This window comes from Marmota flaviventris, chromosome 13, assembly GCF_047511675.1.
Source record: "Marmota flaviventris isolate mMarFla1 chromosome 13, mMarFla1.hap1, whole genome shotgun sequence".
Lineage (NCBI taxonomy): Eukaryota > Metazoa > Chordata > Mammalia > Rodentia > Sciuridae > Marmota > Marmota flaviventris.
This window is the reverse complement of record NC_092510.1, coordinates 87,413,690-87,429,475: the sequence shown is the minus strand read 5'-3', so window position 1 is coordinate 87,429,475 and position 15,786 is coordinate 87,413,690. Positions and strand designations below refer to the sequence as shown.

At 40.8% G+C, this 15,786-nt stretch overlaps 1 protein-coding gene across 3 annotated transcripts in view; it reads left to right on the top strand.

Annotated features, from left to right (window-relative positions):
- Astn2 (astrotactin 2) overlaps positions 1 to 15,786 on the top strand; it is an 839,030-nt gene that overhangs the window by 393,226 nt on the left and 430,018 nt on the right. For 2 of the 3 annotated variants that reach the window (XM_071600871.1, XM_071600869.1), the window contains 3 exons: positions 4,870 to 4,954; positions 5,562 to 5,636; positions 6,385 to 6,522. In XM_071600871.1, coding sequence (XP_071456972.1) covers positions 4,870 to 4,954; positions 5,562 to 5,636; positions 6,385 to 6,522 — 298 coding nt within the window. The remainder of the gene's footprint in view (positions 1 to 4,869; positions 4,955 to 5,561; positions 5,637 to 6,384; positions 6,523 to 15,786) is intronic. The other variant, XM_071600870.1, reaches the window with a different exon arrangement.

Sequence of the window (15,786 nt, the reverse complement as noted above, 5' to 3'; positions counted from 1 at the left end):
ACTAGAGGACCTTGAAGGGCGTTTTCCGCTCTCATATGGAATAGAATTCTGTTGTAGACATTTTGTGAGCACTTATGTTTACAGTCCACATTTTCCTAGCAAATACCTTTCATGGATGGAAGTTTCTTGGAGTCCTTAGCAACATCATCATTATTCTAAATGAACTCAGTCTGAGTTCATGACAAGTATAATGTATTTACATATTAACTAATTTGTCCATCCATCCATCCATTCATCAAATGAGTTGCCTACTCTTCATCAGGTACTATACTCTTCATTGAGATAAGGATGATTAAGAAAATGTTTCTGCAATCAAGAAGTTCTAGTTTAGTGAGGGAAAGGGCAAATAAAAATCATTTCCCTGGCATTAGGCATTACTATTGTAAAATATGTGCTCTCACTTATTTACCTTTTGTTTACGGAGTGCCTGCTGTGTACCAGACATTGCAGCAGATGCTGGGATGAGATAGTGAACCAGGTAGGTGTAACACTTTCTGTAAAGGATCTTCCATTGTAGTGAAAGGGGTTCACAGTCAGCATGCTGTCCCAGGAGAGCTGTTCCTTGACAGCCTGGCTGCCCTGGGGGTGCAGAGACAGAGCTAGAGAAAGGAGTCACCAAGGAAAGGGGTTAATAACCCTCATCTCTGACTGTTAGAGCATCTTAGAGCAGGAAATGCTTGGTTGCAAATAGTGGAGAATTAGCTGAGTCATAAAAAATAGGAAATGTGAGTCAATAAAGCCAGTAGCTGTGGCATTGATGGAGATCTTGCCAGAGATACCCAGCCCACTGCTAAGAATGATTTCAGCTGTGGCTAAAACTGTGTCCAGAGAACAAAAGTTAGGCATTCAGAAAGGCAATACAAAAAACTGATTCTTGGTGTGCTCAGAAATGAAGGACATCTAATATAAACTTTTGGTTTGCAGCTGAGAAAACTAAGGCCCATAGAGAAGGAAATTACTTGTGTCCCTAGAGTTAATATGTGAACATACACCAAAACCCTGGGGCCATCTTGGAATTAAAGGAAAAGGGGTGGAAACTAATTTATTAACCATGAACTCATTGTCTACCAGAGCTGTGAGATATACTTTTCACTATTATAATTTCTTCTTCCATCAGTCCTGTGACATAGAGACATTACTATCACTTCCATTCTAGATATGAGAAAATGGAGACCAAAGAGGTGAAGCAGCTTCCCCAAGGCCACACAACTTCCAAGAGAGAATGTGAAGACTGAACAGCAGTCTGTCACCTGTCCCCAGCACTTGCGGGCTTTCCCTTCTGCCTATTTCCTGTTCTCCAGTTCCTGGGATGGATACTTCTCATTTAAAAAATACAAATTTGTTGAATATTGAATGACAGTAATTAATGATCCATTCCTAGTCAAGAAAAAGTTGTTTAGTGAGCACACATAGGAAATGAGGAAAATAAAAATGTAGCAGGACCTTTTTCCAAACAGACTTTTTATTGTCGCCAATGTTCCCAAAAATGAGCTGTGCCTTTACCTTGCAGAGCCACTGATAGGAGAGAGACGAACCTCAGCCTCTGCCCTTTCTATGACAAAGGAGCATCCTCCCTGCCACTGGAGCCTGGCTTCCTGTTCTGTTGCCCACAGTAACCATTTTACCTCTCCCATTATGAATCATGAGGTCTGCGGCTTTTGGCAGATCATAAATCAGTCCTGGGAGTCTCGAGGACAAATCCCAGGACTTTTAATCTTTAATATTAGACGTGTTTAAGGTGGTGAATATTTCATGAAGGGGCGGTCGCATTTTAACACATCGTTAGTGACTCCCACCCCACCCTGCTTGGTAAATTACTCCCATCCAAATTCAAGGCCCTCAGCCCTTTCCCTCCACTTCCCTTAGCTCAGGAGTGGTCTGTCCAGTGGGTTGCACCCACCTACAGCACTCCCACCTTTAGAAGACCTCAGGTTTTGGGGTGGAGGCAGGGTTATAGAGAATATTCTAGCCTGGGGCCAGCCCCCTCACAGTTCACCAAGTACCCAGAGAAGAGGAACCACAGATTACTCCAGTCTGTCGCTCCTTCTGTCTTTCAACAATCTTGTCATGAATACTTCAAAGACTCTCTCTGACCCCTTCTTCACTCCATATTCTGTTCGACTGCCATTTCAGTTCAGCTACTATTTATGAACCAGGCTATTTGCCAAATACTTTCTAGGTGCTGAGGGTACAAAGATTAAACAGCACTGCAATACATAAACAAGCGAGTTTTTTTTTTTTTAACACTAGAATGCCTTATATAAGATCCACTGCATTACATTTCTAGTTCATCAGTGAAAAAAGGAAGGTTTTTTTTTTTTTTTATGAACACGACATTTTGAAATTGGATCTGATGTAGTTTTCCCATGTACATATATGAAAACAACATAATGAATCCCACCACCATGTACCTCCATAAGAATGGGACTGTAACGAGAATAAGATGTATTCACGCTTGTGTGATTATATCAAAATGAATTCTGCTGTTATGTATAACTACAAAGAACCAACAAAAGAAACGAGGAGCTATTGGCAATAGTCGTAAAACCTGCATTACCCAGTATCTTGTTTGTTACTCGTTTCAGATGTACAAGGTTGAGAGAATCCTGAAACACAAGCTGTGTCATTGCAAGTAACATGAGCTTGTTAGCACCTGATTCAGTCTCCACATCCTCGTCAATGAAACAAAGATGATGGGAGACTTTTTTTTTTCCTGAGACCTGCATAAAATAAGTTTACCCGACCAGATGAATTAACATGATGATGCTTTCTATTGTCATTAATTTTGGTACGCAGCAGCAGAGTGTTTATATGTGTTTTTTTTTTTTTTTAATTATAAAGAGAAAAAGAAACTCTAGGGAAAATGAAAACTCAAAAGTCCATAAATACCCCATATTCAACAGTATGTTTCCATGGACATAATTTGAAAATTCTTGGGTCGGGCCATCAGAATCACTGCAGGATGGAAGGGTTGTGAGTTCATTTGTGTATGTGTGTGTACATGTGTGTATTTGTCCATGTGTGAATTGTGTGTATGTGTGTGTAATCACCAAGGAAAGGAAGTAAGGCAGTTTGACAGCAATAGTAAAAATTTACCAGAGCCATGACAATTAATTACTCACTCACCTTACATTGTTGAGTACCAACTCTGCTCTACACAGTAGGCTGAGCCAGCCATCACAGTTCCTACCAGCACTTCCCAGGATGAGTTCCACAGAATGTTGATCCTATGAGTTGTTCCACCAGCAAGCGCCTCAAAGTAAAAAGAGGTGGGGAAAACTGTATGCATCACCCTCATGGAGAATCATGTTCCACCGGCTACAGGGAAGGGTATAATATTTGCCAAAGTTATTTATATTTTTTTTACAGAATCTATTTTTTGGTAAAGCATCTGTGAACATTCCACAAATATACGACGGGGTAGGGGGGACAATAAGTAAATGATTAAAAAAAAAAAAAAAAAAGATTTCCCTCAACTTGAGAAGTACACAGTGGAGCAGAAATTATTAACAGAGGACAGGACAGAGAGCTTCAGAAAACTCTTTTAGTATTTCAAACTGTAAAAATATACTAGGAAATGGGATATGCACTAGCCAACTGAAATGAACTTGGCCAACAGGAGAATAAGTTTCAGTGTGGAACACCAGCAAGCATTCATGCCACCAGAGACAGACATGGTCTGGGTTGGGGAGTGTGAATGGGTAGATGAATGTAAGGAAAAAAAGAGATTGAATGAGAGGAGAAAGAGGACAAGAGAGGAGATGGGAGGGGAGGCTAGGAAAATTGTGTGACTCAGTTTTTTTTCACTGTGACAAAATACCTGAGGAAAACAATTTAAAGAAGTTAAAATTTATTTTGGCTTCTGGTTTCAAATGTTTCAGTTAATGGTCAGCTGGCTCTATTTTGTTCTGGACCTGTTATGAGGGAGTACATGGTAGAAAGGCATGGTGGAGTAAGCTTCTCACCTCTTGGCAGGGAAGAAGGAGAAAGGGAAATGGGCCAAGGACAAGATAACTCCCCAAGGGCATGCCTCAAAGGACCCACTCCATTCAACTAGTCCCCAAGTCCTCCCATTTGCACCACCACTCCATAGTCCAGTAAAATTATGGACCTGTCAATAGTTTGATCCAATGATGCTGGATCATTTATGAACCAGTCAGCTCTGAAGGCTCTACCTCTGAACACTGTTGCAATGAGGGCCAAGCCTTCAACATTTGAGCCTCTAGGGGATATTTTCAGATCCAAATGATACAGAAACAAGCTAAAATTTTTAAAATAAAACACCAAGACAAAATACATAAGACCAGGAGACCACAGGCAAATAATTGATTTTTTTTTTTTCCTAAAGAGGAAGTTGACAGTTTCTTGAAGGAGGAGGTGGTGTGTGACTCAGGGCTTATGGATGATCAAGTCTTGCTCATTCGGGTGGAGAGAATTCAATTTTTGTTTACATACTTAAATAAATATATATTTTAAATAAATACATATTATCATAATTTAATTATTTGGAAACTGACCCTTCCATTTGTAGTGCCCTGGTCACTGGTCACTTCCTGTTTCCCTCATCAAGTTGGGAGGGCCTTGAGCTACCAGGTTGCACCTTTGGTCCCTGTGTCTCCAGTGCTAAGCTGAGAACTTGGCAGCATGGGTGATGGTCTTATTGAATGGATAAATGAGTGAGTGAACAAATGAATGCACAAATTGATACATTTTTCATGAACCATGGTGGTCCATGATCCAAAACAACCCTTTCTTTATGGGTTTTTCTGAAACTATCAGTTTACTTTATTTTCCAGGAAAGCAAGGAACCAGGGTAAAGCCTATTTTGAGAGGCAGCATTTCTCACGATTCCTTTCTGTTTGCTTCCAGGAGAGTGCAGCTGTCATGAAGGCTATGCCCCCGACCCTGTTCACCGACACCTCTGTGTGCGCAGTGACTGGGGACAGAGTGAAGGGTGAGTGGCACAGGACATTGAGAATAGGGCAGTGGTAGACCTGTCCCTACCTCCTCTGTTGTGTTACTGGGTGCCCAAAACCTCCCTAAGGAAGAATACTTTCTCTATTAGAGATGTCCTCCCGAAAACCCCAGTGGGAAGCAAATCCTACTTTCCCACTGAATCACATTTTAGAATTAAAGGTACATGATTGATGAATCTTCTAGAGCACAAAGGCTGGCATTTAAATGACCCCTCTAAATAAGAAGTGATCAATGAAAGCTTTCTTACATGGACTGAAGAGGAATCGGGTTTCCTCACATGCACTCAAATATGGGCAAGTGAGAGCTGGGGATATAGCTCAGTTGGTAGAGTGCTTGCCTTGCATGCCCAAGGCTCTGGGTTCAATCCCTAGCATAACACACTTACAAAAAAAAAATCAAATATGGGCAAATGAATTTTTACATAAGTGCCGAGTCCTACAGTAAAATGGAGACACTCCTTAGTAATATAGAGGCTTTGTCCAATAATTACCTCTGTGGAATTTGAGCACTTGTCCAGATATGAATTCTGCTTGCTACTGACTAATGTTATCTCCGCTGTTTTTTCTTTCCCCTGGTTTCCACAGACCTTGGCCTTATACGACACTTGAGAGGGGCTATGATCTGGTGACAGGGGAGCAAGCCCCTGAAAAGATTCTCAGGTGAGTTGACAATCTTATTGGGGTGTTATAATGGTGAGGAATACAGAAAGGTCTCTTAAGAAGTATAGTCATGCATCCTTGGACTATCGATCCTGGACACCTCTGAGCTGCCCTGAGTAAGGGAGAACTCTTGCTAACACTAATGCACCTTCACAGTCCAGGTCGCTATGGGAACCTAATTCCCATTTGTCTGTCATCTAGATTTATAGATTTCAGGTACCTGAACTGGAGGAGATATTGCTGATTATCTATTCCAGTGTTTTAAAAAATGTTCTATTAGCCATAGAATCTCATATGAAACAAAAATCTCATATAAAACTTTAATATTTAAGCAGATAAAGACATAGGGAAAATTAAATGGAAGTACTGGGACTCACACATTGGTTTGAAATGATTCTGAATCCATGCTCTTGGCCTGTAGGCCAATCTGCTCCTGATGACTTGGCAGTCACTTGTGAAACTCCTACTGGGTGTAGAGACTGTGGGGAAACCAGAGCCGAAAGAGTCCCTGTCTTCAGAGTTGACTGTTTACCCAGGAAAAGAAAACTAGAAATGAAAAGCAATGCATGAGCGAACTGATAAACTGATTTAAGAAATGACCATTCAAGTTTGTGCCTTCAGGAATATAAGGGTCCAAGTTGGGTGGAGGAAGGAGAAAATGCCCTAGAAGGGATAGGAAGAGGGGCCCCTGTTTTCTTTTTGCTCTCTGCTTCCCAGGGAGTTCCCAATGGAAACTCTTACATTACAGGTCTACTTTCAGCTTGGGCCAAGGCCTCTGGCTTCCTGTGAGCAAAAGCTTTGTGGTTCCACCCGTGGAGCTGTCCATCAATCCCCTGGCCAGTTGCAAGACAGATGTGCTCGTCACTGAAGACCCTGCAGATGTCAGGTAGGGAAGTCGTCTCCAGAACTCTGTACCAAAGACTTCTTGGAGCCCTGGATGTTCCTCAGTTTCAGGATCACAGGACCTCCTGTGTAGGAGTGACCTGTGACTGTGATGGAGTCAGCTGATGGTGGATGTGAAGAATACTGTCAACTACACCATGCTCCTAAACTCCTAAAAGCACCCTCCACTGCTGGGCCTCAGTGCCACATATTGTAACATTATGGCTCTCATTTTGGGATTTTATAAAATATAAGCAAGGCTAACATTATCTCCCTCTCTTTGGGATTTTTAATGAGCTTATCATGTAAAAAGTTATTACTTGCCAGTGTTTTGGAGAGTCATGAAGGCATCAGTTTGGAGAATGGGATGCTTTCTACTGTGATTCTGGTACTGAGGATGGACTTTGGGCTAATCTAAGTGTCCAGATGTCAAATCTCTTTGTTCTTATGAAAGGATGGTGGTTACATCCCTCCTTATATGTCTTGTACCTTGTAGAAAACTTCATTATAGACTTACTCTACTGTATTCTAATTACTTGTTTGCACATCATTCTGTCCCATTATGTGATGCACTTCTCAAGGTTAAAGAAAATAACTTATTTAGCTTTTTAATCTCTGGTTCCTAGTACAAATTGGACAACTAATAAATGCTTATTGATTTAATTAACTCAATGGTCTTAGGACTGATCCTACCACTATTCTGGAGCTCTCTATTAGAGATTTTTTTTCTTCTTCTTCCAGTTTGGTTAAAGGAAACCTTCCAGAAATTTTGATGTTACAAATAATGGATTCTAGTTTTTCTTCTACATCTGCCTTTTACACAGGCTTGTAAAAGTCAACATGACCCCCCGGAGTACCACCACTCCATGCTGTCTCTGGGTCATTCTGAATCAAGACACTAACAGTATGCCCATGACATCTTGATAGAGAGCTCCTAGGACCCAGCTCTCCTACTTTGCCATATATTTATTGTCACCTGTCACCTTTCACAAGATCATCTTTTTCAATCTCTTAATATTTCCCAAAAGTGGTTGTTTGGAAAATAATAGATTAATAAAGGGGATAGCATTTAGAAAATAAAGCAATAACTACTATAACTAAGGAACTATGGTGGTTTTACACATGTATACCAGCACACACAAATTGATTCATGGAAGATTATTATTATTTCCATTTTTTATATAATTGAAGCTGACGAAACTTGAGGAAATCCTATGCTAAAGTCTCTCTGTATCACATATCACATATTGGAACAAGGAGCATCTATCTGGTTGAAAGACCATTCTCAAAGAGACTTAATGACCTTGCCTGAAATCAGCTGAAAGAAGGGCTCTGCTGGCTGTCCACAGAGTTCCATGCTGTTGACATTGCCTTCACTATTTCAGGGAAGATAGAGGACAGATGTCAGACTGTATACTGGTCACTCACTGTGGCGATGCAAATGGCTGGGTGAGAATGCTACCTCTCCTGTGTGTGAGAAACATGATCTCAGCCAAGTTCAAGTCCCTAAGCTTCCTTTCCTTTCTAGGATAAGGATGATAACAGTACCTTGCTTCTTCCACCCAAGATATCCTATATGCCAAATATGTTACAAACACTGTCTCATCCCATGCTTACATCAGCTACATTGGTTGAGGCTATTATTTTCATTTTGAAAATTGAAAATAAATAAATGAGTAAATCAGAGGCACAAGTGATGCTTTCTCTAGTAGGTGACAAAGCCAGGCTTAGACCTCTGCTCTGCAAGGGTAGATAAAACATTGCATGCGTCACCATTTGAAAGGAGCTGTGCTAAATTGAGTTTTGCAATCTGCACTAATAAACCTTGTTTGACATGGCATTGCCCAGGCGAGCATATCATGGGTGTTCAAGGAATTAATAAGTTCCAGTCAGGAGATATGTTATAAATTAATAAATAATAGATCATAATTATAGATACTCAATAATGCTGCCTTGAAATTGCAACAGAAAGATTAGAGGAAAGACTGTGGGAAAGCACAGGCCAGGGGAGACAGGGAAGTGTTCCAGTAGGGTTGCAGAGGAAAAATCAAAGTCAATATTTTTATTTTACATCTCTTACAAAGTCTTGAGAAAGCTGGAGACCTCACTCTGCCAGAGGCAGGGCTGTCAATTATATAGACTGTGACCCACCACAGTGGCTAAATTGAACACAACTAATAATCACAAATGTTGGTGTGCATTTGAAGCAACTGGAACTTTCATAGCTTTACACTAGGAATAGAAATTAGTATGATCACCATGAAAACCTGTTGAGCAGTTGTTGAGCACTGCTGTATCTAATGTAAAGTATACACATACCCTGTCACCCCTTGGTTCCACCCTTAGGAATATGCCTAGCAGAAATGAATATATATATGTGCCTCAAATAATACTAAAAAGAATACTAACAGTAGGCACTCATTGTATTGCCAAGGAACTAGGAAAAAAAAACACAAAGATCCATCAACAAAAAAATAGATGAATAAATTAGGAAATAATCCTATGATGGAATATCATTAATGAGGAAAATGAGGGAACACAGCTACCATGCAGTACGTGGATAAATCTCACAATATAATACTGAATTATGGAATCTAGTCACAAAAGAATATGTGTGTGTGTGTGTGTGTGTGTGTGTGTGTGTGTGTGTATATATATATATATATATATATATATATATAATTTCTTTTTAAAATATATATTATATATGTATATATTTTTAAACAAATCTTAAAAATTAGTAAAAACTGATGTTTGGTTGGGAAGAAAGAAAGGATGGGAATACCTTTGGGAGCTGGGGACTTTGGTGATGCTGATGACAATTGACCTCTTGATCTCAGTGGTTGCATGAACATTTTTATTAACGCTTCATCAAGTTGCACATTTTTTCCTCTATGTTGTACTTTTATTAAACATAAAGTTCATTGCTTAAAGTCATAAGATATGGAACCCAATTGAATCTCTTGGGTTCAAATCCTCATTCTACCACTCAATACAATGCATGAACTTTTCTATGCCTGTGTTTCCCCTTGAGGTTTGTGGAGATAAAAGATTATTTAAATCCTACAAGAGAGAGGTGAAGGTCAAATGACATGGTACAGGTAAAGTCCTGAATTTGGAACATAGCCAACTCAAGAGACATTGTGCTTGTCAAGGTATGTATAGTATCTAGCAGCATAGTGAATGTTTTATTCTCTTTTTCATTTTTTTCTCTTCCCTTTGATGAAAGGCTGCATCCAGTCAATGATGCATTTTCAAATCAACAGTATCTTGGTATTGAGGGCTTGTACTAATCCTTGTGCATACCCACACATATACACATATGACCATTAGTATGCCAGGTCTGTGGCTTTAAGTGTATTGAATATATTTACGGAATGAATGAAGAGTCTCATATAGGGTAGACATAGAGTTCTTTGAGAGGTTGGAAAAGTTTCTGGGCAAAGGAATTAGGTGATTATTCTCAGGAGAGAGAACATTAGAAATGAACCATGAATTGCACCTGCGATCTGACTGTGTAGAGTCTAAGGTGGGAGAGGAAGGGCCAAAGAAGAGAACTCTTCTCTGATGGCTCCTCTTCTCCAGCCTTTAGCAGAAAGCTGCTGGGAATGAGGATTTTTTTGCGTTGGAGACACTAATGATGCCAGCTATAGCCACGGAGGCGCAAACCCTAGCTAAATTTCATACAGATTCCTTTCAATTCTGAAAAACTCTATCTGAGCCCCTCCTGTGTGCCAGGCACTGAGCCAGGACCATAGGAGTACAGAGATGAATAAGGCCCTCCCCTGCCTTCAGGAGTCTCAAGGCTTAGCAAGGAGCACGGAACAAGAGACTGACTTGAGAGATGAGATAATAGTCACTCATGGAGAGAGCAGCACGGCAAACAACACTTATGGCTCCACACCAGGCCTTCTTCACAATTTCACCTGAAGCTGGTTCTTGTAAGAGAAATGTGAGAATAGCTATTATAGTTAGAATAATAACCATCCACAAAGCCCAGCTTTTGGAGCTTCTCAATGATTTTTCTATGATCTCAAATCAATGAAAATGAAATGGTAAAATGCTGTTAATTCCGGAAATGTTAAAAGAATAATGGAATATCAGATGCAAGCCAGCATTGCTCAGTTGGTGATAGTTTGCACATTGAATTAGTTCTAAATAGAATTAAGAATGTCTCCTTATTCTTTTGGCCTTTCCAGTCTAAGCATTGAGAATTTATTGAACACCTATTATATGGCAGGCTAAGTACTGGAGATCTAGAAGAAAAACAAGACAAGGATCTTATTTTTATTAAATGAAACAAAATCACAAATAAAAAGATGTACCTTGTGATAGTTGAAGAGAATGGAGGGAGATTTCAAGGCAGAGTGAAGACACAAAGGTACAGGTGATCAGACTCACTTGGAGAAGGAAGTACTCACAGAGAAGAGAATCTCTGGGCGAAATTTTCAAAGCCTACAGGAAGTTAGGAGGTTATTGTTTCTCAAAGTGTGATCCCAGGACCAGCAGCATCAGCATGATATAGAAATATGTTAGAAATGCAAATTGACAGACTCCATCTATGGTAGATGGATAAGGACCCCCCAAAGATATTAGATTATAAACCCTAGAACTTGTAAATGTCACAATATTGGGGAAAAAAGAGAACTCTTTGCAGATCTTATTACTAAGATTCTTAGTAATAAGAATCTTAAAATAGGTTGATTATCCTGAATTATCTGGATGGGCCCAAAATACCATATCATAGCGAGTGCCCTATTAATAGAGCACACAGAGAAGTCAAGATGGAGTGAGAGCTTGGAGCCACACAACCACAACCAAAGAATGGTAGCCACCATGGGAAGCTGGCAGAGGAAAATTCAGAGAATCCCCAGGGCTGCTAGAGAGAGTATAGTCTTCATTTTGCCCAGTAATACTGATTGGGGACTTACTGTTGTTTTTAGGGTCACTCCCATTTGTGGTGATTTGTTACAGCAACCACATGAGACTAATACACCCACTGAATCAGGTATTTCAGAGTTTAGCCCAACAAACTGATTTAACAAGGTGCTTAGATGATTCTAATGTCCACTAAAGTTTGACTACAAATAACAAGTTAACACGACAAGAAATAAATCTCGTGACTTGAACAGAAAACAAATGACATAAAGGTTTCACAACTCCAGGGTGGCAATAGCTTTAGACATAGCAGAATGTATATGCTCCCAGATGTTGCTTGGACTCAAAATTTCTGTCTCTTTTCAGGAATTTTGTTTTTCTCTGGGTCGATTGACTTTTCAGGAATACTTTCACCTTCTATCCTAGGCTTGCAACCTGAGTTTAGCACCACCAGGGTAAGAGATGACTTCTTGCCCAGTGGATTAAGCAAGAGTCCTGGCACTGCGCAGTCACAATAATAGTTCATCCTTCTGTGACACTGTTCCAGATGAGGAACCCAATTTTAGCTCTGTTGAATATGTGAGGCCCAGAGTGGTCATGTAACTTGTTCAAGGTCACATAGCCAGTAAGTGGCAGCACCAGGATTTGAATTCTGAAAAGCCTGAGGCTTGAGTCCACATTCCTCATCTCCAGGGTATGATGCTTCCCTTTGGTCTATTTTAGGATATTGGCCAATATCCCAAACCAATGCCTAAAGGGACTAAGTGCTTTAGTTAGCCAGACCTGGGTTATTAACCCATCCTTGAAACCAGCAAGCTGAGGGAGCCCTTGACTATGTGGATTGAGATGACAGATAGGATAGTCCCCTAGGGAAAAATCAGAAAAGGTAACAAATGAGTGTTGATAAGAAAAACACTCACAGATGTCCTCTCCATGGGCAAGGTACAGGTCCTTGAAGGGTCATGCCCAGGGAGGGAGCTTCCAGTCTAATCTGGCTGCAGAGTAGCAGTGTGGGATACATGGCGGAGGATGAAAGCAAAGAAGGGCAGGAGATACAACATGCCTGGTGCTTTTTTCCCTTATGTGAGGACACTTTGTTCAGGGCTAAGGTTCCCCTGAGATGCTCCTGGGTGAGGACTCCAGATACTGAAATATGCCTTGGGCCCAGACAGAACCCCTATCAGAAACAATGTGTTCCAGAAACACAGACCATGCATCTTAAGGTGAAATTCCCAACAGATGCATGCCAGGTATTTACTTGCCTGTGTGATAGACGTTGTACCAGGCCCTAGAAATATAAAGACCAGAACGGGAAGGAGAAATAGGAAAGATACGGGCTTTGGAGTCATTCAGACCACAGGTGAATCCTGGATCCACAATCGGTTACATGAGCAACCTGGGCCAAATCAGTTCAATTCTCTGGGCCTCCAAGTGAGAACCTGGAAGGTGGAGGTGCTTCTTGGGATCACACAACATATATAGAGTGACTGGCACAGCGACTTTCAGGTAACTGGTGTTAAAAAAAAAAATGGTGGGAAGTTTGAGTAGTAGTAGGAATTGCAATTCAAATTAGGAAATAACCATATAACACAGTGTGACCAGTGGATAAAAAGATACCGTTCATGGTATAGAAGCAGTACAGACACAGGGCGTCTGCTTTCTTTTTCTGGATCACATTAGATATCAATAGGAGAATTAAAGAAGAGAGAGGACAATAGGACTTGTGAGTTAGGTGGGAATGGATGTCAGACAGTTGATGAATTACATGGGGACAGATGGCTTTGGATGGACCGATCACGGCAGGAGAGTCTGGGGGAAAGCCCTTGGTATGGGTTTTATATTGTGTGATACTCATGATACCTCCCTCCTATTAGAGATGAATAAAACGCAACATCTGGTCTTTGCATTTCCTATAACCTCTGCAGGTTTGTTAATGCTGTGTGGATGGTGCACACGTGTGCTTGTACATAGTAGGCAACCTAGGAAACTTCCCTTTCCACTGAGAATGCTGATTAGGGTGTGTTTCTTCAGCCCTTGCTAGTAGAATTTCAAGCCATTAAGCTTCCCCTTCAATCTCCCCATTCCTCACCATTTACTCACACAAACATCCTTTTCCCCAAAGCACAAGAGAATTGCAATAGGTAATCCACTTACTTGCTTAACACACAGGAGATTCAACTGTTCCTAGAGCAAAGAATAGAGAAGGCTCTGGTGTCAAACTGCCTGGGTTCAAATCCCAGCTCCAGCACTTGAACAAGGTACTTAGACTTTCTGACTCTCAGTCTCTTCCTTGTAAATGGCAGTGGTAGTTACAGCTGTATTTTTGAGTGTCTTTGAGAACCGGATAACTTATTTAAACACTTAGTTCCATATTCATAAGTAATAATGACTAGCACTGATTAAGTGCTTAATATGTGTCTGACCCTGTCTACAGATTTTACAAGTATGAATTCTGACTCCTCACAAACACTCAATGATGTAGTTACTGTTATTTCCAAATGAGGAAAAGAGGCACCAAAATTTAAGGTATTTGCACAGCAGAACACAGTAAGTGGCAAGATTAGAATTTGAACTCAGGCTGTTGGCTGAGTGCTCAGTACATACTAACTACTAGGGTGGCAGGTAGGGTTTTGGGCTTTGTATCCTAGTCTCTGTTGACCATTTTGTCCATTGAGTGGGGGTGTTCTTTATGCAAGTGAAATATGAAATATCCATGGGGAATGAGGGAGACTGTGTAAAGGGGAAGTCACCCTAGCACCCACAGCTGGATTCATGGAATTTGGGCATTAGAATGTGCCTGGCACTACCATGTACCTCCCTTATTTTAGGAGAATAAGGCCCTTCTAATAAGCACTACTAAAGAGGCCACCACATTCCCTACTGCTTGGACCCCGCTCTTAGATTCTGGCTGCCTGTCATTCAGCCAGTGAGCCTGGAGACATATATATTTTCCCCATTTTAGTTTAGCGATCATAATAAAAGTGAAGTCTATTAGGATGAGTTTCTGCCCAGGCTCAGTAAATCTCTTCAAACACTGTTCAGCACCAGATTTCTGTTAGTCTTTGCCACTGGGGAGGCTGTGCCACGCACCAACTGTCAGCTCGGGTGGAGGGCTCAAGACACAGCCTCTGCTAAATGAAACTCAAATGGAGACTTTGGAATATAAATATTGAAGTGACCCAGGTTGGATAAAGGGGAACCAGTTAGCTAAGCTTCTATCTTACATGCAAGAGATGCTAAATTATTAAAACTTTAATAAATGTAATAATAAATATTTGATGTTGAATTATAGAAGGCTTTGCAGATACAGTGAAACTGAGAAACGACTTGTTATATCTGCATTAGTAGTTAAACACTTTTCAAATGATACTTCTGATGCTGAGGCGGATCTGCAGATCTTTTGATTAAAAAGAGGGAGAGAGATGAAAGTATGAGTCTTGGCAAGTATGCTGGGCTGGGCATCAGGATACCAGGGTCTGAGGCCTGAAGACAGAGATGTGTGGCACTTGGGCAGAGACCTTCCACTCTCAGATTCGCATAATTGATCCATCTTCTAATGCCGAGGCAGTTTTAACCTCCCTTCCTGTCCCCCTCTGGCCTGCCAGGGTAGTGGTTATAATAATCTTGAGTCTCCACATATGGCATGCCACATATCACCAAGGATGAGTCCTTTTCTTCTTTGAATTGCAATGCAAAAATCCTCAAGAAGGACTATTGTTGCCCGGGCATGTTTTAGGAGCCCAAGCCTGGCTTAGTCATCTGTGATTAGGGGACAGCATCATAAAGTACAGATATAGCCAAGGGAAGAGTTGAAGAAACATCTACTCCAAGCCAGGCCTTCAAAATCCCCCCTGAGTTTCTGTCTGTTTATCTGTCTTACAGGTTGGATTAAATTAGAGGTGGCAGATGTCAGGCATCTCATATGCCGACTGAGATAAATAGATACAGACTGTTGCAAATATTATGTTGGGAAGATTTCTGAGGCTTTAGATGATTCAAACAGATAAACTGCCATGGTCCATTCATGATGCCTACCTTCAGTATTAGATGAGGGTTGTGAAGGCTCAGGTATTTGCCACCTCAGAAATGGGTGGTATTTAGGGGTTCTCCCAATTTCTTATCCCATGACTTGATGATTATATTCCCTTATCAAATGAAGAGAGATTTTTGGCTGCTAAAAGAAAAGATGGTCATGCTGATAGAGATGTTGGGGATGCATTAGAAATGGAACCATCCTATCCACACGTCTCATCCATTGACGTTATCTCAGGGGGCATATTTGAAAGATCTCATCTTAGTACCAACATATTTCCTGAAATCAATTTCTGGCATGTAGCAGAGTTGAGGCCTCCTGTGAAACTGCTCCCTCGGTACTGTCTGGCACCAGCCT